General features: G+C 48.3%; 1 protein-coding gene across 2 annotated transcripts in view; it reads left to right on the top strand.

Annotated features, from left to right (window-relative positions):
- The window catches only part of MAP6 (microtubule associated protein 6), a 76,926-nt gene that overhangs the window by 50,300 nt on the left and 2,258 nt on the right, over positions 1-24,368 (top strand). The window contains exons 2-3 of one of the 2 annotated variants that reach the window (XM_039539663.1): positions 6,032-6,245; positions 7,757-7,953. In XM_039539663.1, coding sequence (XP_039395597.1) covers positions 6,032-6,245; positions 7,757-7,953 — 411 coding nt within the window. The remainder of the gene's footprint in view (positions 1-6,031; positions 6,246-7,756; positions 7,954-24,368) is intronic. The other variant, XM_039539671.1, reaches the window with a different exon arrangement.

The raw sequence follows: 24,368 nt of genomic DNA, 5'->3' as shown, positions 1-24,368 counted from the left end.
TGTTAGTCTTTAAGGTGCCACCGGACTCCGTGTTGTTTTTGTGGATACAGACTAACACGGCTACCCCCTGATACTTGATATATATAGCAGTACATTAAAAGATGGGAGTTGCCTTAATGTCTCCCCACCGACTGGGAGGTGTGAGCCCCAGCTTGGGTAGAAATACACATCCTAGCTTTGCTCAAGCTAGTGCATAAAAATAGCTGTGTGGACGTGGTGGTGTGGGTGGCAGCTGGGGCTAGCCTCCCGAGGACGTACCCAGAGATTTGGATGGCTTTGTAGTTGGGTGGGGCGCCCAACCCATCACCCAACCTGCCAGGGCTACACTGCAACTTTTAGGTGCTAGCTCAAGCAGAGCTAGCACATGTGTGTCTGCTCAAGCTGAGAATCCCACTCCCAGCTGCTGTGTAGATGTACCCAAGGAGTAACTCCTCTCACTGGTAACTCCTATCTCCTGTGGACCAGCCACTAGGACGGGACCCGTAACATTCAGTGAACCACGGGTTACATGTGGATGCTCTCTTTGTAGCATCTGCTTACGGATACGTTTGAAGTGATCAAACCCAAGGAGCACCAGGTTCTTATCTCAGTTACACTGATATAAATCTGGGGAGATGCTGACACCTTGCGTGTCAGTGGAGTCACTCCAGATTAACACTAGCGTAACTGATAGTAGGATCTCTCCCTTTGGGTGTAGAATTAATTGGACATCCTAAGCTCACTGTGAGCAAACATAAACCTGTCTGAAAGCCCTGTGGGTTGTAGCTTGAAATGGTATCACTCTGAACCAGTTAAACCTGACCCCTGTAGGTGCTGGCTGGCTTAAAAAACTGACGGAGATGGAAGAAATCAATGCTTATCTGACTTTTAGTGGGCATCTCCTGAGGTGGCTGCCAGCCCTAGAGCTGAGTTCAGGTTCAGCCAGTGTCTCACAGGCGTGTGCGTGTAGGGTATTCGGTTCATCTTCACCTGCAGTCTCCATTAATCCTCCTGGACCGAGGGGGAATCAAATCTGACATACGAATGAAAATAACCACTATGAATCCAGCTGGCCAACAGTAGAGTCTCTGTCTCCCTGCAGCATGGGGGGGCCTTATCCAAAGTTCATTGAAGACAGTAAAAAGACTGCCATTGGCTTTCATGGATGTTGACTCAGGCCCAGTGTATCCTATAGCCAAGTCAGATAGCTCACTAACCACTGTGTGGATTAGTACCCAGGGTCAGAGGAACTGTATGATTTGATGCAATGACGTGCTGGTCGTTGTCCTCAGGTGCATATTTTGGGTCAGTCCTTACTTGGTCAAACTCCCGTTAATGGCAGTGGGAGTTTTGCTGAAGGCAGGATTGTGGGATTTGGCTGTTAGTAGTCATCTAGTGCCACAGACACTGCTTTTCTACTGGGGATTTCAGTGATTTTCAATTAGTTCTTTTCAGATCTTCCTCGCCTGTGCCCGGGGCTAGATGGCGAATCAGGAGCTAGCTCCTTGGCAGCCTCCCGCCTCCCTTTCACCGAAAGAAAAGGCTCCTTAAAAACAAACTCAGCAAAATTAAAGGAGGGAAAAAAATCTGAAACAAAAACTGTGGGGCTAACCGAGGCTGTGCGGTACCGTGCCCGTTTTCTCTTGCACATGCTCACTGCGGCAGTCCACCCCCAGCCTTTCTTTCATATTGCCTGTCTGGGCCTAGGAGGCGGCTTTGCCACAAGCCCTGTACAAGGGGCCATGTGTGATGATTAGCCTGCCTCCTCTCTCCCACATGGTCCAAGGGGGAAGTCATCTGCACCAGCACTTTACCATACTGCCGGCTCATCTGTGCTGGTGGTGGGAGAGGGGGTGGAGTCAAGGCTCCGACAACTTCCCAGTCCTGCTTGCCCAATTTCCACCTGCCTGTGCTGGGGGCGGAGTAGCAGCTTTGCGGAGGCTGTTGTCTCACTCCAGCGATACATGCAGCCGGTGCTAGGGAGCGAGGAGGCATCTTATGTCTTTGTCTCCTCTGCGTGGAAGCATAACATGGGTTCCATCATGCTGTTAGCCTGTACGTTCCTCAAGACAGGAAACTTGTGCTCCTACCTGTTTGCAAGGTGCCTCCCACCCTTCTGGGGCAATACAAATATTAAATAGTACTGGGGGAGCATTCAGACTCGCAACCACTTACCGCCAGGCTGAATCTGTTTCATTGTTCCAGGATCAGCTGACACGGCACAACAAAGATGCCATGCATCCATAGTGTACCACAAGGGGGCGCATTGTTCTGAGCAAAGCCTCAGGGTATGTCTACACTACGAAATTAGGTCGAATTTATAGAAGTTGTTTTTTTAGAAATCGTTTTTATACAGTCGATTGTGTGTATCCCCACACAAAATGCTCTAAGTGCATTAAGTCGGCGGACTGTGTCCACAGAACCGAGGCTAGCGTCGACTTCTGGAGTGTTGCACTGTGGGTAGCTGTGGGTAGCTATCCCACAGTTCCCGCCGTCTCCGCTGCTCATTGGAATTCTGGGTTGAGATCCCAATGCCTGATGGGGCAAAAACAGTGTCACGGGTGGTTCTGGGTACATGTCGTCAAGCCCCTCTCTCCCTCCCTCCCTCAGTGAAAGCAACGGCAGACAATCGTTTCATGCCTTTTTTCCTGGGTTACCTGAGCAGACACCATACCACGGCAAGATTGGAGCCTGCTCAGCTCACCATCACTGTACGTCTCCTGGGTGCTGGCAGACGTGGGACTGCATTGCTACACAGCAGCAATTGTCTTTTGGCAGCAGACGGTGCATTATGATTCGTAGCCATCATCGTCGTATTCCTGGGTGCTCTTTTAGCCGACCTCAGTGAGGTCGGTCAGGGGCACCTGTGCAGACATGGGAGTGACTCAGGCAGGTCATTCTCATCTTCTGCCGAGCACGCAGGAGATGACGATGGCTAGCAGTCAAACGGCACCATCTTCTGACGAGCAGCCAGGAGATGACAATGGCTAGCAATCGTAATGCAGCATCTTCTGCCGAGCACCCAGGAGATGATGATGGCTTGCAGTCATACTGCACCGTCTGCTGCCAGCCTAAGATGTAAAAGATAGATCGATCAAAACAAGAAATTGACATGATTTGTTTTGTGAAATCAACGGCCTGCTAAATCCAGGGTTTGGAGTTCAATCCTTGAGGGGGCCATTCTGTGTGACAGTTGTTTGTGTTTCTCCTTGATGCAAAGCCACCCCTTTTGTTGATTTTAATTCCCTGTAAGCCATGTCGTCAGTCGTCCCTCCCTCCGTCAGAGCAAAGGCAGACAATTGTTTCGCACAAAACCAGGCGAGGAGGCGACGTCAGCGCAGTGACGAGAGTGATGAGGACATAGACATAGTTATAGACTTCTGGCAAAGTACGGGCTGGGCAATGTGCCCCGGCAATGTGCACATCATGCTGGTGAGCTCTGCATGAGCTCCGCATGGTCACCTGTGCTGATCAGCTCGCCACACTTGCCAAACAGAAATGAAATTCAAAAGTTCGTGGGCCTTTTCCTGTCTGCCTGGCCAGTGCATCTGAGTTGAGAGCGCTGTCCAGAGCGGTCACAATGGAGCACTCTGGAATAGCTCCCGGAGGCCAATACCGTCGAATTGTGTCCACACTACCCCAAATTCAACCCGGCAAAGCCGATTTCAGCGCTAATCCCCTCGTCGGAGGTGGAGTAAAGAAATCAATTTAAAGAGCCCTTTTAATCGAAAAAAAGGGCTTCGTCATGTGGCCGGGTCCAGGGTTAAAAAGAGGTAATGCTGCTAAATTCGACCTAAAGTCGTAGTGTAGACCAGGCCTCAGTTTTTGTTTGAAAGCAGCATCTCTTGGCCATACAAACGCTGTCAAATAAGAGCTTCATTTTAACTTGTTCCGTGCTGGCCACAAACAGGCTTTCACCTTGTTATGCTGAATGTCTTGACACTGCAAGCTTGGTTGCGGTGTTGTGGGAGCCGTGTTGGTCCCAGGAGACAAAGTAGGTGAGGTCATATCTTTTGGTGGGAGGGACAAGCTTTTGACGGACACAGAGCACTGCATCAGGTGTGGAGAAGGTAAATACAAAGTAGGACAGATTGTTAAGCCTAAGGAGGTCACACACACTGTAGGAGACCACTTAAGATGAAGTGGGTAATTAACACCTCTGCAGAGGTTATCAGGCAGCAGAGTGTGTTACTGAGGGCAGGTCTACAATTAAAATGCTGCATCGGTGCACTGTAGCACTATAATGAAGACACTCTAAGCCGACAGGAGAGAGCTTCTCCCGTCGGCATAGTTAATCCACCAGACAATGAAAGGGTTAAATAATTACATCGGGGGAGAGAAATGAAGTAGAAGCAAAGGACATAAATTTGATTTTAGCTGAGATCTGCCATAAAATAGGGAGTTGAGGTGGTGTAGAGATACAAGGAGGCTGTTCCAACTGGTAGGAGTTGCAGAGGAGAAGGCTCTTTCACCAACAGTGACTGCATAAAGGTAAAAATAAAAATGCTAGATGAGCAGAGAGAAGAGGCGGGGAAGCAGAGAGAGGAACATTCTGTGAGGAAGCAGAAGCAAGAGGCTTGTAAATACAAGAACAATGGTTCCTCAAGTGAAAGGTATTGTTAAAAATTAAATTACTAATCACTGGGAGCTTTTACTAGAGTCAAAGATGGTTCATAGCACCTACAGAGATGTAGCACCGACAGCAGGAGGGATAGGAGTTGATGCAGGGGTTAATTTCCTTCAAGAGTCGTAAAAACAGAGAAGTGCTGTGCTATGTAGATGAAATTCACCTCTGTGCAGAGGGTTATGGCATCGCTGGCGTCCTACTCGAACCCTTAGGACATAACTGACGCACAGATCTTGTGCTGGCTCCCTGAGCACAGGTGAATTTCACCCGTAGGTGAGGAAATGTCATAGCCTGGGATTCAGATTTTGTGTTTCCTGCAGCTGGTCAGGAAATGATTCTCCTTTTCTCCTGAATACAATTTTGATGGAAAAAAAATATTTTTTGTCAAAAGTTTGTTTGAAATTTTTCCTGGTTGTGGATTTTATTTTTAATGGAAAATGTTGGGTTTACAACTGTTGGGTTTTTTTGGTTGGTGAAAACAAAACAAAGTTTTGCTTGCTTTTTTTCTCCCAAAATCCCTGCAAATTTGTTAACAAAAATGGAGTCTTTAAAAAATTTCTGATTGATCAAAAAGCCATTTCCCCACCACTAAAAGTTTTGATGGGAAATTTTCCACTAGCTCTAGTATTTGCCTTCAGGGGTTAATGAAGAAGAGAAGCAGAGGTGTAGCTACCAGTGCTTGGTACACATTGCAATCTGGGTGAATCCTAAAAAACCCTCACATAATTGATAGCTGTACAGTAGAAGGGATGTGTTAAACAAGGGCTCTAATGTATACATTGAGGTGCAATATAGAGCAAATGGCGCAACACAATCCCGAGATGAGTGGCGATTGTAGAAAACATTGGACTCTTTACATTTGACGCTCACCTAGCTGCTTCTCATACAGGTAAGCTCGCTGACAACAACGCTTGTGTGCTGCGATGGGAAACCAAAAGTTTATTGTGACATCCAGTAAACCTGCACATTCCTCTCTCTCTTTACATATGAATTTTCATCATAAGAATAATTGCATGTAAGAATCAGGAATCTCTCCTTGGGCTTTCCAGAGCATAGGCGAAGCAATATAGATTTAAGAGGTACTGAGGTCAGGCCAGATTTTCAAAAGGGCTCAGCACCCACAGTGATCAGATTTTTCAGCCTCCCAGCAGTGACTTTGGTTTCAGTAGGCCAGATCCGAGTAGAAGTTTTCCCATTGACTTCAATGGGCAATGGATCAAGCCCAACGGGAGCTGTTGGATGCTGAGTTCTGGCAAATCTGGCCCCATATGTTTATGGCACGGGGTTTTCAGAATGCAAAATATACAGCAGGGGAAGAGCCATCCAATGAGATGTCCGCTAAGAAAGGGGGTCGTCTTAGTTTCCACAAGCCACCCATTTTCCCCTTGTTTTAATTTCTGCCTCCTGTTTCTTTTTGAACCCTAGAAATGAATTCAGACCTTGGATAGACATCAACAGAGTTAAGCTTATAAAAGCTAAGTCCCAGTACAAGCCCCCGGATGAGAAAGTGAGCCACGAAACCAGTTACAGTTCTCAATTCAAGGGGGAGCCCAACAAGCCTGTACAAGCCGATAACAAATTCATCGATCGCAGGAGGATACGCAGCCTGTACAGTGAGCCCTTCCAAGAATCTTCAAAGGTGAGAAATACAGCGTAAGGGGACAAGGGCCAGCAGGTGCCTGCAGCAGCGCATGGCTATAAAGACTTCACAGCACCACTTAGTTTCATTCCACTTCCCATGGCTTAGTCATGTCTGGCCGGGGACCCTATTAGGAATCATTCTCTGACACCCCAGTAAGAAGCGTGGGGCTGAATCCTAAACTGGTGTAGATTAATATAACTGCACTGAAGTAAGTGGTGGGATGCTGGATTACAACAGGTGCAAGATCTGGTCCCAGGACAATCTCTTTGCATTCACATTTCCCTGATCTCTAAGGTGTTTACTTGGTAAACACAAAGCTACAAATGCGTTACCTTCTTTTATTTCACCCCAGTAACATGCTAAGGGCCAGACCCTCCGTTGGTGTAAATGGAGGTAGCTCCATTGACTTCAGTGGAGTTACACTGATTTACAGCAGCCAAGGATGCGTTTTTAAATGGATCCGATCCGTACAACTTGGGGTCTGGAGTTTTCCCTTCATCCCAGAGTTTGGGGTTGTGCAGTTCTTCGAGGTATTGTTTGGTTCCGATATGAAGAGAGAGGGGGTCAGATGGGAAATTCTGCTTTCAGTGGGATTCTGAACCCCCCTCCCAAGTTTGGGAGGGAGAATGGGCTGGATCCAGGGTTTTGCTTCACACCTTCCCCTGATATCATTCCAATTCCACGCTTGGAGCTGCTGTTTCTTTTGGCAGCAGATGAACCCCAGGCATCCCAATGTGTTTTTCCTCCATTGTATCAACCTGAGAAAGGAGCAGAATAAGGAGCACGCCCTCCTCCCACTCCCCGTCCGCAGCCCCCCAAACAATGGTTACAGTATGGAACTTATAGAGCGTCCAACAAAGGATCCTGAGATTCTTCCCCTCCCCTTTGTTCTGGGCCATCATTTCCCTTGTCTGATCCCAAAGAAAGGCAACGCTTAATGAGATTGCAAAGCCACTCCCCAAATCAGCCAGTCAAGGAGGTGACAAAATGCGCAGGAGGGTCTGGCCTTTGTACTTACATAGCATTAGCCCCAACACTTGACTTAGGGCTTGTCTACATTACCCGGTGGATCAATGGGCAGTGATCAATCCAGTGGGAGTCGATTTATTGCGTCTAGTCTAGACGCGATAAATCGACCGCTGAGCGCTCTCCCGTCGACTCCGGTACTCCACCAGGGTGAGAGGCACAGGCGGAGTCGACGGGCGAGTGTCGGCCATCGACTTACCGCAGGGAAAACACCACAGTAAGTAGATCTAGGTACGTTGACTTCAGTTACGTTATTCACGTGGCTGAAGTTGCATAACTTAGATCGATTTCAATGTAGACCAGGCCTTAGTGCACAGCAAGCTGGGGTATAAATTGAAGTCTCCGTGTAGACAAGCTCTTAAATGCGGAACATAAATAAACACATATTGCCGTCTCATTGATGATGTCTCTCTCTAAATCCTGTTCTTGTACCTTTTCCTGTGTGTTTCTGTGTTGGCGGTTTGTATGTTACATCCATCTAGGCGGAGAAGCGTAGTGTTCAGCCTTCCAAACCAAAAAAGACAACAACGAGCCATAAACCACTGAAAAAGGCCAAAGACAAGCAGATCGCATCTGGCCGGGCTGCCAAGAAAAAGAGTGCCGAGAGCTCCAGCGGGACAAAGCCAGAGGACAAGGAGAAAAGTAAAGAGATGAACAATAAATTGGCTGAGGCTAAAGAGTAAATTTCACTGCACTTTTCTTCTCTCTTTTTTTTCTTTTATTAAATAAAGGCCACAAAATTAATTAGAGGCTTCTAATCTGCTTTTGTTCTGATTGTATTAGAAGCTTTTATGTTTTATTTCCAAGGAGGATTAGGAATACTCATTTCAGAGGTCAGGTTTTCGGCTTTGCCTGCACGACACAGATCTACACAGACTGATGGGGGGAAGATGAGGGGGGTGGAATGCACAGAGGATTGTAGGATTACAAAGGTTTTCAATTAATTGTGTGCTGCGAATGTATTAAAAGGCTTGTCTCTTTCCTTGGGCCTGATCCTCCAGTGCTATGATTGCATAAAGCTGCCATTTGTTCCACTGGTGCAATTCTGTTCCTAAGAACTGATTCCATGAGGCTGAGCGTCCTTTGGGGTGCTGAGCTCTGACTTCTCCCACTGGGATCAACAGTATAGGAGAGGTGCTCAATATCTTGCAGGAACAGGCTCTGTGGAGTCACTCCAGACTCACACTGCTGTGACTGAGAGCAGAATTGTTCTCCGAGACATCAGTAGGTGTTTGGCCCAAGGAAGTGATGAAGGCTCAGATCCCTTGTAAGGAAAGATTTTGGGCTAGAGTGTCAGCTGGGATAGATGGGCCAGGCCCATCTACACCAGCTCAGGATCTGGCCCTGTGGTGCAGCAGAATGGAAAGTGAAGTAAGGCGCAGAGAGAGTCCAGCTGGTTGCAAAGATTTCCTGAATGGGCTTCAGGTCAGACTCTGCAGGTTGTTCCTCCCTGTCGTTTTCCAGGATCTGCATCTTTTTTATGGTTTCCGATTTGTTTTGGATCTTGGTCTGATTCCTTAGTTTTTCAGATACAGATGGATATTGTGTGCAACAGGAGTAGGAGGAGGTTTCAGGAATGGATTCAATTTGCAGACATGGCTTTTGTATAGGTAGCATGGAGCAAGTCACCATTGTTAGCTCTGATTGCATTTTCATACACACTGCTAGGAAATTGTCACCAGCACCATAGTTTTAAATATACCTGCACGTTAAGTCATGGTTGCTCATAATTGTGCGAATGGAGCCATGACCCAGTTATTGGAAGCCCTAACCTCCAACTTGGCCAAATCCCCAGGCTCTCAACTCAGTGTTTATTGTGTCCTCACTCTGGTAAATTCCCACCAATGTCAGTGTAGCTCAGTAACCACAGAAGGCCTGTTTCCCAGCTGGCGTCAATTGCATTGCTCTGTTGAGCTCGATGGAACTATATCGATTTACACCAGCTGTGGGTCTGGCCCCGAGTGCTGATCGCAACATTTGGCTCACAGATTCAGCTGGAGCTAAGAGAGCTAAGTACCTTGTAGGATTGGTTTCTGCTTGACGAAACTGAGACACTGAACCACCTGGGTAATAAACCCCCAAAGCAGCTGTAGGAATCACACCTGTTTGGCCTCGGTTAATCCTTTTTGCTATAGCTCAAACCAAGTTGCAAATTTCACTGGGCAAAACAACTAGGGGAAATGTAAGCTGAGAGCTCCAGAACCATATTGCTGTAGTGGTATTGGAAAAAGGAATATCTTGCTTCTAGAATATATTAGATTTCAATTAAATACTTGCAACGGTGTTTTTTTTTGTTTTGTTTTTTTTCTGGAGGTGGCGATTTCAGTTTTCAGAATCTAAATGTTTGTCATTTGGTATGTCTGAAAAATTAAAAGGGATGCCACAATGGAAGGGTAAGAGAAGGTTTCTAAAGATTAAGGAAGTTCTATGCTACGGGAATAGCAAACTTTGTTGGCCTGAGTAATGAATACATGCAAAGTTTAGTGTGTTGTGTAATGTGTCCTGTTTGCCTTGTGCTAACAGCCTAAAGCTTTTGAGTATAAATAAGTGTCATGTTCTGAATTCAGTGGTGTATTTCCAAGTTTAGCTGTGTTAGAACTGTGTAGTATGAACTAACCAGGATGTTTATGTGGAAAAAAATATATATATATACACATATACCTCCAATATTTAGGAGGAAACCAGGGAAATCCTCCAGGAAGTAAAACTGTGGAACTGTTTGCGAATGTAATACATTTTTTACATGCATGCTTCATGGAGAACCTCACTGAACTGTCTGTAATGGTCATCGCTATTCCGAGTGCTCAGAAATTGAATGGATGTTGCGCAACTGCAAACCTCAGTTCATTCTGTAAGTGCAGAGTAGCTCAGCAAAGCATTTCATTGAACTCATGAAAGATAACGCAGCTCGCTGTTCCTTGCATGAAAACGGATGTTTGTTAACTTTTCGCAGAGAGCTGAGCCTCAAAGACTCTGTGATTCTTGACCTATTGACCTGATGCCTCCATTCACCTTGACATTTCTCCAGCCATGTCTACACTGACAAGCTTCCAGTGACACAGCTGTAACCATACAGCTGTGGTGCTGTCCCAGCGCTCTTGTAGCCACATGATGCCAATAGGAAAGCGCTCTCCTGTCAACACAATAAAACCAGCTCAACGAGCGGCAGTAGCTGTGTCGGCGGGAAAGTGTCTCCTGCGGACACAGCGCTGTGCACACGAGCACTTATGCTGGCAAAACTTATGTCACTCCAGTAGGTGTTTTTTTCACACCCTTGAGTGACAAAAGTTTTCCGCCGTAAGTACTAGTGTAGACATCGCCTCCGTACCATGCCTTCTTATCTCAGGTAGAGGATAGCAACAGTTACGATGATGAAGCATCAGAGCAGTTGAAGCATGAAAGTAGTTTACAATAGCCAGAAACGCTGGCTCCTTCACACATGAGAGAGATTGTACCCATTCATTGCAGAGGATCGTACATTTTTGCCCATTAGCATCCATATTAATGCTTCACTAAGTGCCAAGTCCACTGGAAGTCAATGGGACTAAAATGGGGCCCTAGGAGATTTAGCAGTAAATCTCTTGGATAGGCCCAATTTTGTCTCTAGATGTGCACACTATTGAGGGCCCCAGGCATGCATTGAAGTGCTTAGATTGGCCCGGGGATTAGTATTAGGAGATATAATAAAATCAGGTCTTAAAGTCAAATTCTTCATTGAGTTGCATTCCATGCTAGCCCGCTGACGTCAGCTGGGTTACATGCGGTGTATCTCAGCACAGAATTTGGTCCTAAGGGCCTCATCTTGCCTTAGTTTGTGACGGAACTCCTACCGATGTCAGCTGTGTGCATGGATTCAGGACAGTGTATAGCCCTCTGCCTGCTTTCTCGTTGCTCAGACTTAATACCCACATCGTGAATTTAATATTGATCAGAAAGGAGATAAAATCTTTGCTGATTCAAGTCCACTTTGGATGCTAAGCTTGTTGCTTAAATTTGGCAAGAATTTATTCTGTAATTTGGAGTTTCCAACTGCCACACAAGCAGTTATACTTCATTACCAACTTACCATATGTTTTGCTCTCCTGGTTTAAAGTGTTTGCTTTATCCTTGTGAGAATTCCTATGGCTTTGACTGCCCGCTTTCTTATTTTCACTGTGTCTTCTTATTGTGCTGTCACTCCCTTTTGCAAGATGGTGCTAAATGCCAATGGGCTTCTTTTTCTGACTGCTTTGCAAAATCCATCATCTGCTTCCTCATCTGCAATGTTTCTGTTGTAAATACATTACTGCCATGTACTCTTGCCTTTTGGAGACAGATAGGAAGTGTCTAATTACTATTTTGTGGCCTGGCTTTGGTTGCATATCACAAATTGTCTCTGTAATGTGTTGAGCACACCACCTCTTGGTGCTACTTCATTCTTGCTGTTAGTATGAGAATGACAAAACAAACGGATTAATGTATAGCCAATTGATTGTGACGTGCTTGTGATCTTTGCTTGCTCAAAGGGTTTTTTTTTCCAATGATAAATAAATGCTGAAGACGAATACCATCTTCTTGATCTTGTTTTCTCGCTAAGAAGCACAGCTGAGTAAGTGAAGGAAGCACCCTTTCCAATGTTTTACATTGGGAGAGCCATGCTGAGTTTCATATTGCAGAGATAACAGTGAGATGCTGCACTCTGGCTCTCTTCAGATGGCTGCTACAGTCACATAGGCATGAACTGAGAGCTAAACATTGGCAGAGATGAAGATGGACAGTGAAGGCATGTGAATGGAGCAGGTAGTTTGGGTTTTATTTCTAATCGGTGCCATGTGTTAGGGGGCTTATTCCTTCACCCTCTCACTTCCCTGGTCCTTCTCGCCTGAACAGAGAGCAACAATACCCGAAGTCCAAAGGTGCAAACAATTCAATGTTTATTGGGGTGAACTTCCAGCAAGCATGATTCCAGTTTCCTTCCTTAGTGTCCCCATTCCCAGCTCTGACACCACAGAGCCTTGCCTGTGTCCCTGTCCCTGTCCCTGTTCCCATCCCCCCTTTAGCAAAACATGATCCCAATTCCTCCATCCGCAGTCCCTGTTCCCATTCCCCTCCGCCCACTTCCTGACTGACTTCAGACTATATAGTAAAACCTGAGTTTTGCTTAGCTATTCCTTAACCAATCATTTTACTGAAATTTAACTAACCAATCCTAACATATTGTAACATGGTTATTTAACCAATTATACCCCACCACCTTAATTGGTTTACACCCAACAAAATTAATTATACAGTAGACAAACAATTACAGAACCAGACAGAGACCATGCAAATAAACATACAAAACAATACAGAAGTGAGGATTTCACAACTACATCTATACAGACATAAGGGTTCTCCAGCTGTGTCTATTGATAAGTGAGTTCTTGCCAGACAGGATGCTATCAAACTTGGGGCTTGGCTACACTTGAAAGTTGCAGCGCTGGTGGAGGCTTTTAGTAACTGTCCACACCTGCAAGGCACATCCAGCGCTGCAACTCCCTGGCTGCAGCGCTGGCTGTACACCTGGTCTGGTTGGGGTGTAGCGATTGCAGCGCTGGTGATCCAGCGCTGCTCCTCAAGTGTGGCCACACACCAGTGCTTTAATTGGCCTCCAGGGTATTAGGAGATATCCCAGAATGCTTTTAACTAAATTACTCTGTTTGTTTTGTTATGCAGCCTCTCTTTGTTTTGTTGTGAACTCGGAGCTCCCTTGCCGGTGCTGCTTATCTAAAAAACAAACAGAGCTCCTGTTTGCTGTGATCAATCTGTACCTGGCTGTAAACAATCAAATGAGAGGCAGGCAGGGAGTGAGTGAAACAGCGGGGAGTCGTTGTTGGCTGCAGGCTGTTTGCAATTAAGAGTTAAGACTAAGGGGTCGGAAACATTTTCTGATTTTTCAAGGCAGGAAGCTAACACACAGTGTTGGCTCCAAAAATCCACTCTCTCTCTCTCCCCACGCTCCCTGTCACACTAGACCCCACTCCACCCCCCTCTTTTGAAAAGCACGTTGCTGCCACTTGAATGCTGGGATAGCTGCCCATAACGCATCACTCCCAACAGTGCTGCAAATGCGGCCACACACCAGTGCTGGTAGCTGTCAGTGTGGCCACACACCAGCGCTGTTCCTGCACAGCTGCACGACCAGCGCTGTAACTCCCAGCGCTGCAACTTTCAAGTGTAGCCAAGCCCTAAGTTTCCATTTACATCTTCTAGGCTCTTCCCTTTCTCTGGAGGTAATAGTAATATCAGGACAGGATTGTATTCCTAATAGCCCAATAGCACCTTATTTCAATGTGACTAGTTTGGAATGTGAGGATGTGACCATACACTTCCCAGCTTATGGCTGCCTAACTACATCTTAGCTGAAGGCCTTAGCCTGTCACAGTAAGAGAAGGCCATTACACAGACAGTGATTTTGATTCTTTCTTTTATATCTCTATAACTAGCTAAGTGATAAGAATATACCTGAATTCTTAAAGTATAGGCCTTTGCAGACAGGCCTGAATATCTATATCCTAACACCGTGTTGAACAAAGGTCTCCTGCTCTGTGCCCTTGTGTGCAGGAGGCTACTGGGCAAGATTCTCTGCTCCTTGCTGCTGTTCAAATTACAGTCAGCCAGGCCGCAGAAACATGGCCCAATGCGGAGGAGGAGAGGAGCTGCTGCCAAGAGTATGATGGCTGAGTTATTAGCACTTGTACCTGGCATTCCAATAAAGCCACTTAAAGCCCATTGAAGTCAATTGGGAGTCTTTCCATTGCCATCAATGGATTTTAGATCAGGCCCTGAGCGCAGAAACTTACAGTCTGGGTCCTCTGACTTGATCATATCAAATGAAAGCTACTCAGCGGTGAACTGGCAATGGCACATCCTCAACCACAAGCCTGAAAACTCAGAATCCTACTCTCAACACCAGCGCTTGCATCATATCTTGCCAACAGTCATGTCCATGTGTTGCCCATTCACAAGCTGGTCCATATTCATAGATGTCCAGCAACAGGTGGCTTACGCAGGCAGTCTATATGAAGCCAAACAATTTTTTTACCAGGGCCCATAAAATCCTTGCTGGGGAAATAGTGCATTTGTTTTGCCTGACTTTTTTTCAGTGGTAATCTACAAAGGGTTAAAAATCCATATTGGAACATGTACTATATTGGATACATGAGGGAGAAAGAATGGTCTTATTTTGAGCAGTGGATGGGAATCCAGGACTCCTGGGTTCTGTTTCTGTGTGCCACTGATTGTCTCTATAAGACTGCGGGCAAGTCACAGATTAATTTATTTGTGCCTCAGTTTACTCATCTAAAGCTAATAAAACCCAACTACCAAGATGTTCTTCAGGGGCTTGATTAACTGAGTATGAAGCACTTTGAGTACCTTGGATGACACTTTCTGTGTAAGTGCAAAGTATTGGTGTGTATAGTAATGTAAATGTGATTACCACCTGGGGAAAAAAAATGAAGGGTAGAGGGGAAAGGAGTGATATTTTGGCTTCAAGTTATGAATAGCCAGAGAATTTAATTCAGCTTTTTTCATCCAGATCTGCAAGCTTCTGCCTTGAATATTACCTCTATTCTCATTTAATGAATGCTACGTTAACACACTGGGCCAGATCCTCAACTGAGAAAATCATCTATCTTTGGGCCAGATTTGTAGCTCTTGACTTTTGGCATAGCACCATTGATTTCAGTGGAGCTATGCCCATTCACACCAGCTGAGAAACTGGCCCATGTAAAAAAATTGACATTATACCATATGTCCTACCAGATTTCACACCTGTGCCTAGTCTATAAACAATCTGCTAAATATATTCCATTTCCATCGAGTGCTGAAAACACCACCCTCTTCTAGCCTCAGCAACTTCTTACAGACACGCACATACCAACCTGTGGTCAAACATGACAACCATACAGTCGTAAAACATTTCAATTGCTCCAAGGGTGTCACAGCCACAGCTCTAATTTCCAGAGGCATTTGCATCCAGCTAGATCTGGTAGATAGACAGGGAAAACGTGTGTCATTAAGCGTATGCAATTTGGATGTGTTTGTGGGTAATTGTGGGAGCTAATCAGAATTGTTTTCATACATCCAGTATTTATGCACCTGGATCTGACCTACCATGCAATCACTAAGCACCTCTGCTTAGCATTCCAACAAGAACATGGAGGAAACCACCATGCTCAGTGCTGGAAAACACGATTTAGAATTAGCTGCGAATTTGAAGTGCTACATACATCTGAATGATACATTTTGAAGAGACTGTGTGGTCTAATGAATCGAAGATAGGCTTAGACACCAGGAACCCTTGGAGGGCTAATCCCCGTTCTGCCTCTGACTCACTGTGTAGCATGGAGCAAATCACTTACTGACACAATTGATCTGTCTCACAGGGGTGTTGTGGGGTGATCGGTACAAAGCTTTGAGGACAAGCGTTATTTAAAAAGGGATGTCACGCTTTGTAGATCACTTAAAAGGTGGAGACGCTCACCAGAATGAGCACAGTGTTGGATATGAATTTAGGGGAGAAAAGCTTAAAAAGAATTGAAATGTATAAATTAAAACTACCAAAGGTCAACTTTACTTCATTACACCCTCAGAACCCGAATGTTTGAGGTTGGCTTCAGCTACCAGTAGCTGGCCAGTCAGAAAATGGTAAAATCTGACAAAATACACTAGATTTTCCTTCACAATTGGCTACTTTTAGATTCCCTGGTTGGCTAAGACGTGGCTTTGGATTGAAATATTCCAAGTTGCGTGTCTAAATCTCCAGATAATCTTTGAAAATCTCAAATTATTAAACTAATCAGTCCCAATTCCTGACTGTTAAAGTGAAAGTAAGTCAAGAATGTAGCTCACTGGCTGACGTGCCACCCGCAGAGATGAGTCCTGTCTTTTGTGTCTTGATATTGTAGGCATTAAGATATATTGGGTCAGTGGACTGTCAAAAAGAACAGGAATGTTAAGGCACATGTCTTTGTCATTGCTGGTGTTTCCCAGTGTCCTAGAAATAATTGTGTTCTTCTTTCAACAACTGCAGCATCAGAAACTAAAGAACTATACAGGAACAAGAAATGTTTTTCTAAGTGTGGACTTGAACATATGCTAGTGTTCAGTGCTAAGAATATTATCCCCAGTGCTGTAGCAAAATGCCCTGGTGCTTCCAGCTTCCAGATGTCAGACCTCAGCCAGATCTTGGTCACCTAGCTACTTGGTAAGTCTGATTTAACAGCCCAATCATACAAATCCTTACTCTTGTGAGTAAATCTATTGAAATTACTAGGACTACTCACACGAGTAAAGGTTTGCAGGAAAGGGTAATAAACCGCTGGTATTTGATGACTGGTGGCTCATTGTGAAATGTGGAGATTCCTTGTAAGCAACATGGATTTCTGTTGCAGGCTGCCTTTTGAAAAGCTACCTACCCAATGAATGCCAGGATGGAGGACACGGGAGACTCATGACAAATCTGTGCATAGAGTGAAAGGATCTTTGGGTGTCTCGAATGCCAGCTCGCTCTATGGAGAGGCTGCTGCATAAAGTGACCTACAGGATGGAGATGTCTGTGCTCTCTCAGAAGACAGTGGCGAAGGCAAAGTAAACATAAGCAACAGCTGGAAGGAATGTTTGCCAGCAAAGAGAAAATGCATTTCCAATAAACATTGGTTGAGATTTGAAATTACTTTGCTGTCATCGTGATACCTCATGATCTCCCACCCACATCGGCTTTTAAAGCAAATTGTCTGTGTGTCTTGTTGTGTAGTAGTGGCCTTTCTTCACATCGCCGGTGGCCAGCAAGACACCATTGCATGGGATGTGTGTGTTGCCTTGCTCCATTCTACTAGGGTAGGTCCCTTGCCCATACACTGAAACTCACTGGGTTCCCTGCGGAGCTGAAAGGGCCATGTAAGTACTGGGAGCTGACGTCATCCCAAAAGGCCGGGCTTTGCACTGTGCTTTTCCATCTCAGCAACAGGTGTTTCCATGTGGCCGGTAGGGCAGGGAGAGGCAACTGCAGATCAGAACAGGGCACCGCATGTGCTGTTTTGAAGATGCCTTTCAGTGCTGCCGTCTGCTGGGCGGGGAGCTGCTGGTCACACTGCACCTGAATCCCCAGTCCTGCTAGCTGACTGTCTGTGGCGACCTCCTCTCACTGGGACAAGCGTAGGTACCCTGGGACCCTCTCAGGACAGAGTGTGGCTCAGCCACCCTTCAGAGACGAGAAAGGTCACCACCACCTCCTCTCCCTCTGTCATCGCACGTTGCTTCCCCTTTTGCTCTCTGCTCCTCTCTCATTCCCCTCCACATTCTTCCCTCACCCTCAGTTTTGCGGGGGAGGGGTGCTGTCGTGCAGCCCCTCCCTCACCCTTAAACCTCTCCCACTTCCCATCCATTATGTGCCTTCTCCTTCAAAGCCCTTCTGAAAACCTGCCTCTGACAGGAATCCCTCCAGCGTCCCCACGCCCTCCCCGAGCGCCCATTTCGTGTGCAGTGTTGAGCTCGTCGGGGCATCCCTGAGATGATAGGTCTGTCACTCTGTAACTGGTGAGAATAAACAATGATACCTCACCCCTCAAGGGCCCCGCTTCCCTCTCTGTCTGTGGTACGGCTTCGGCACCCTGTCTCCAGTCTGCCAGAGCCAGGGGCGGCTCTAGCAATTTCGCCGCCCCAAGCAGGGCGGCACGCCGCGGGGGGGCGCTCTGGTGGTCGCCGGTCCCGTGGCTCCGGTGGACCTCCTGCAGACGTGCCTGCGGAGGGTCCACTGGTCCCGCGGCTCTGGTGGCGCATCCGCGGGGAGGCCTGCGGGAGGTCCACCGGAGCCGCGGGCCGCCCTCCCAGGGACCGGCAGAGCGCCTCCCGCGGCATGCCGCCCCAAGCATGCGCTTGGCGTGCTGGGGCCTGGCGCCGGCCCTGGCCAGAGCACTTTCTGTCTGGCCTGGTTGCCTGGGCAGCAGCTGGCCTCACTGCTATGTCTATCGTAGCAGCCTTTGGGCATTGCTGTACTTGTGTTTCTGCTCCCTCCCACACCTCTCTCTTACAGCAGTGGGGAACCCCACTCAGCCCTGTGCCTTCTGCCCAGGCGTCCTCCCTCTTCAGCGCTGTAATGTGACCTTCTGCCTTTGCAGCGCTGGTGCTGCTGGCAGAACATGGGGCTCCATGCAGAGGAATTCGTGGGGTCTCCTGGATTTTCATGGGACTGTGCAGCCACGTGAGCTGTGGAGGCTGGGAAAGAGCTCACCTAGCCCAGAAGGGCAGAGAAAGCTGCAGAAGGCACAACAGCAGCAGATGTCAATGCAAGAATATCTAGCAGAACAGAGAAAGCAGCAGGAGCCACATCTAAAGCTGCATCAGTGGACATCAAAGCAGACACCTTTTCCAGAGGAAGCTGCAGAGGCTGGATCAGCAGCAGGAGACATTTCAAGGGTGGATTTCAACAGGGCTGTTTGCAGTCTGTCTGGACGACAGCCTGATTGTTCGGGTTTGCACCGCTCAGCTTTGGCCTGTCCTTTTGAGGGGCAGAGCCGGGACTGCATTGAGACTGACGGAGTCACAGCTCAATCCTTGCTTCTCAGTTCCTACAGCATCCCACAACAAAATAGTCTATAAGGAGGGTGTGGGTGGCAATGCTTATATGCACTCGCTGAACTGCTACCCATCACCACACTCTGCTCCTAATGATCTCCAGCTGGAGACCTGCCATTGCATACAGTGGGATCACTGGGTGCAGTTAGCTATAGAGAAAGAGCAGCATGTTAGTAAAAGACCTGATGAGGGACAATGGGAGCCAGCCAGTCACCAGTGAAAAGGTTTCCTTCAGGAACTGTACTATTGTGTGACATCATAATACAGTGCCAGCTACAGCCACGGGAGCAAGCCAGAGACAATGGATGGCATGAGGTGCATGAGGGAGCTGGAAGGCTGGAAGGGGAGAGAAGGCAGGGATGTGTGGCGAGGGGCATGCCACTAGGAAGGACAGATCTGTTCCCCTTAGTTAGTGCTCATACAGGGCTGTCCTCGCACTGAGTACTAAATGACTCTGCATTGAAATCAATGGGATTGCTAGCAGGGTAATGGACTATCCACTGTGAGCCAGGGTATCAGGATCTAACATCCCCACCCCTCGTGCTTTACCTGTCTGGTGCTGTGCTCAGTTCATCGGTGCGACTCAAAGGCATGAGGCCCTGTATTTACAAAGCACTTGGAAATATTTCCTAGTTAATGCTCACGCTTCTCAGAAGAGGCAAGGGAAGCAGGGTATTACTCTCCCCACTCTACATATGAGCCACAGAGAAGCTAAGGCCTAGCCCCTCGAACCTATCTAGGTGCCTAGCTCCTACTGAAATTAACGGGGGGTGGGCATCTAAATACCCTGAGGATCTAGGCCTAAGTGACGTACCTAAGGCCTCACAGCAAGACATTTGGCGACCTGGGATTACAATGTAACTTAATTAGAATTTAGCTCAACCAGAAGATATGGGCCTGAGGCAGAGTTTACCGGGTGAGGTTCTTGGATCTATGCCAGGCAGGAGCTCAGCCGTGATGACCATACTGGTCCCTTCTGGCTGAAACTAGGAATTTAAGAGTGCCCATCTTCATGCTCAGTCCACTCGACCACACTGCCTCTATCTCTCAGCGTCCCAGAAAAGAGAACACACATGCGGGGCAGTGACTAACACGGCAGATGCCACAACACTGGATCCTTCATTGAGGAGTAGGAAGGTGACCAAGGGCTAGATTCACAAAGGGACATAGGCACCTAACTGCCTCTTAAGGCACCTGAGGCCAACATTTAGGTGTCACTGACATTTACAAAACCACCGCTCAGCTGACACCTAACCCCGTAGGCCCTAGGCGCCTAAAGCTCTGCCGGTGGGCAACCACAAAGCCGCCTAGGACGGTCCTGCTGTCGCAATGCTGCTGGGAGCCCTTGGTCACACCTGAGCCCTGGAAGAATGATCAGATTAGGCATTCCCCCACTTCTCTCGTCCGTGGGCCATGACCCGGGCAGGGTGCTCAGAGCATACCTCACCTGCACACGCAGTCAGGAGCAGGCACGTAGGGGGCTGGCTGGAGTCTGTGTCTGTCCCAGGCTACCCAATAGCCCTATCGTGAGGGGACTCATCTGGAATGTGGGAGATCCAGGTTTGAATCCCTGCTTTAGTTCAGGGACTTAAACCCGAGTTTTCTGCCTCCCCGGTGAGTGACTAACCACAGGGTGGTGGATATAATGGGCTGGCTTGCATGCGTGCTGCCTCCCAGCTCCTCTCTTTGGCATTTCCTACTGCCTAGCGTAGGTGGCTCCCCACTCAGCATCCTGCTTTCTGTGAATCCCTGTCTTAGGTGCCTAGCTGTGCCCATGGGGAGCCTGGGTGCATAACTTGGGGCTGAGGATTCCATTGGGCAGCAGGACGCCTAGGCATTAGATGGCTAAGTCTGCGTTGTGAATCTCACCCCAGGTTCATGATGACATGAGCAGAGCAGGTGTCTAGGCAAATTAATGACATGCAATTCAGGGGCAGATCTTCATCTGGTGTAAATGGAGTGGAGCTATGCCCACTGGCACCAGCTGAGGATCAGGCCCTTAGGTTAAATGAATGCACAGAGATGAAGACGCTAGGAACAAAAACTCCAGTGCCCAAATGGAGCAAGAACATTCATGCACCCTGGTTCTTTTTCTGGCAAGCGCTGGGTACCAGCACTTCTCCTTATGAATTCTTAGCAGCTGAGTCCTTGTTTACCAAAGATAAACCTTAGTTACAAATCATAGCAGTTTGCAGCTAGCTCTTTTTCATCTGAAGATCTCAAAGTCCTTCACAAATGTGGCGAAATCTCATATCCCTAATACACTGAGGCACCAAATGGTTAAGTGACTTGTCCAAAGTGAGTCAGCATCAGCGCTAGGATGAGAAGCGAGGTCCTTTGCCTCCTAGGTTCATGCCCAACCCATAGCGCTGGATCTGGCCCACTGTTTTTAATGGAGCTATGCCCATATACACCAGCAGACAAGCTGGCCCATTCTAAACACATTTACACCAGTGTGAACCAGGATGAGGAGTGCCACTGAGCTCACTGGTGTGACACCAGTGTAGTGGTGATGTAAGGGGGAAGAATCAGGAGGTGGGCTCCTATCTCTGGGTTCCATAACTTGGAAGGAGGGGAGCCCAGGGCCGGTACAACCATTTAGGCAACCTAGGCGGTTGCCTAGGGTGCTGGGATTTGGGGGGGTGCCATTTTCTTCGGCAGCGACCATGGTGCCTGGATCTTCAGCCGCCCCGGTCACCGCAGGCATTTAGGTGGAGGGAGCTGGGGCAGGGGAGCGTGGGGAGGGCTGCCTGCAGCAAGGGCGGGGGGGGCAAGCAGGAGAACTCCCCGCCCCAGCTCACCCCTGTCCCGCCTCCTCCCCAAGCACGCTGTTCTCCACCTTCCAGGCTTGCGGCACCTAAGCTGATTGGCGCTGCAAGCCTGGGAGGCGGGACCAGTGAAGCAGCCATGGCGTGCTCGGGGAGGAGGCGGGGCAGGGGTGAGCTGCTGCACTTCTCCCGCCTCCCAGGCTTGCGGCGCCAATCAGCTTAGGTGCTGCAAGCCTGGGAGGCGGGAGAAGTGAAGCAGCGATGGCGTGCTCGGGGTGCTCGTGCTCGGAGCAGGGGTGAGCTGGGGTGAGGGGGGGTTGCCTCAGGGTGGAGGGGGGGAGCTGCCGCAGGGGAGGGGTGCCTCAGGGCGGGGGCGCGGGAGGGGGTTGCAAGGTGGAAGTTTCGCCTAGGGCGCGAAACATCCTTGCACTGGCCCTGGGGGAGCCCAACGCCTATGGACAGTGGAGTCAGTGGGCCCACAGCACCTCTCCCTCCAGCCCAGTCAATTTAGGACGCTGCACTGAGTGCCCTGGGCTATGTCTATACTGCGGCTGGGCGCCAGCCTCCCCGCCTGGGGCCACAGCCTCCTGTTAGCATGCTAGGGGTTATGTGTGTGACATACAGTATCTCAGTCTATTGTTTAAAGCTGTTAAATGCTGGCCGGTTGTTAAGACGCCTGATAATTCACTACTAAACCCCTGCATTTCTTGCCAGATCTCTTTCCCAAGCTACCTGCAACCAGAGTTATGAGCTGCTGCCTAGCATCCATCCCGTCCTTAGGGCACCGATCTGTCATCTTGTCATAGCACATCATTAATTTCTGCCGCAAACTTGGCGTGACCCCAGTTTTGTTGGACGATACGTTGTCACAGATGGGCCGTGAGAGTGCAAAGAACTTCAGATAAGTGCCTTGCCTGGCTGAGACAACAGGAATTTTTAACACACAGTCTATACATTGAGACAATTTTATTTCAGGAGCTGGCTTTTATTTCAAACCACCCTTTGTTCTGACTGTAGATATTTCACCTTCCTGACTCACTTTGCCCAATTCCACTGTACGTGATCCAGCTGGTTTTTTTGTGTGTGCTGGAAGATGGGGGATGGGAGGGTGGGATGTTTTGTTTCTTGTGTCCTTCCTTGAGTAGGGAATTCACAGGGAATTAATGCAGTCTCCCTCCCCCATTTTAACACCCATTGTGAATGAGCTTTATTTGAAATGACTATCACACCATTATTCTTATTTCTGTTTCTCATGAAGGATGCCAATGAGGGGCCTGGTGGACCTTCTCGCCTCCAGGAGGCTGCTGCATAGCCTGCTGGGACATTCCCATCTCATGGTCATTCAGTGGCTTACATGAAAGAAGCTGGTGGTCTCAGCTCAGCTCCTAGGGGAGAACTGTTCGCAGCACGAGTGCTGCATGGGGGCATGGAGACTGAAAGGCCCTCTCACCCCTAGTGTGGATTGCTAGGGTGTCCGCTGACTCATTCCCAGAATACTGAGCATTCTGGTACTTTGGGGAGTGGCGGAGGCCTGGCCCACCGGCACACCCTTGCTCCTGCTGGCCTGTCTTCACAAACACAGCGTGGACGAGGTCATGCCACACAGAGAGGACACCATTTTGAAGCGTGCGCCACTCCACCCCCCCATCGACGTGGCCTCTTCAAAATGGCATCCCCATCTGATACTGGACAAAACCAGGTCTGGTTTTGTTTCAGTACCGGACAAGGGACAAATCACCTGAAAAGAGGACTGTCCAGTTTAAATATAGATGAATGGCCTGCCTATGTGTTGCTGGCTGAGGCATATTTGCACAGGGCGATGTAGGGGACCTTGCATTGCTGTTCTTGTTCTATGCCAAGAGGACTTTGGCCTCCAGGGGTATGTCTACACTGCGTCTGGGTGAAAGCCTCACATCCCAGGTTCACAGACTCATGCGAGCACCTTCAACATTGCTGTGTAGACATTGCTTTGATGGTGCACCTTGGGCTGGAGCTCAGGCTCTGAACCTCAACCCTGGTTTCAGAGCCCCAGCACAAGCCTCTGTGGCTACACAGCTATTTTTAGCGTGTTAACAGGAGTCTGTGGACCGAGGCTGGCTCCTAGCTGCAGTGTAAACATGCCCCAAGGCACTCAGTCCAGCGCCCTAACGTGACTAGGTCAGGTGGAGCGCTGCTGTAGGCCTGACACTCCCACTGACTCCATTGTCCTTAGGAGTTGGGCTCACCAGCTTCCCTTCCTCCCAAGTTATGGCCAGCTCTCTCACTGTGCACCCCCCGCCTCTGCAGAAAGCCAGTTGTGTTACCAGCTCACTCCCTGCTCCATGACTGCTCCATGGGGTGGGGAAGTGTCCACAGGCCCCCTGCCAATATGTTCTGGCAGAAAAATCCAATCTGCAAGTGTGGAGGTCAGATAAACCCTGGACACATGAGTGAGATTGTCCCGAGCTGAGCAGCTCCGAGTCCAGGCTCTAGGCTGAGCTGACATATAACCTCTTGCAGGGAAAGTCACGCTCACAGGCTGCAAACCAGGATTGCACTGGATTCGATCAGATGGGCAGACACTGCTGTACCTACATTCACATGGGCAGGGTGCTGGCCACAAAATCCATCCTGCCTTTTAAGCCCCAAATCTCATCGGTCTGCACATATGGCCAGAGCCTGTGTATACATCTCATTGAAAAGAGCAACGCGGTTCCCAGATATTTTAAATGGCCACCGCCATGTGACG

The sequence above is a fragment of the Mauremys reevesii genome, linkage group 1 (genome assembly GCF_016161935.1).
Source record: "Mauremys reevesii isolate NIE-2019 linkage group 1, ASM1616193v1, whole genome shotgun sequence".
In the NCBI taxonomy this organism is placed as follows: Eukaryota; Metazoa; Chordata; order Testudines; family Geoemydidae; genus Mauremys; species Mauremys reevesii.
Note: the sequence above shows the minus strand (reverse complement) of the source record. Positions and strands in the feature narration are given on the sequence as shown.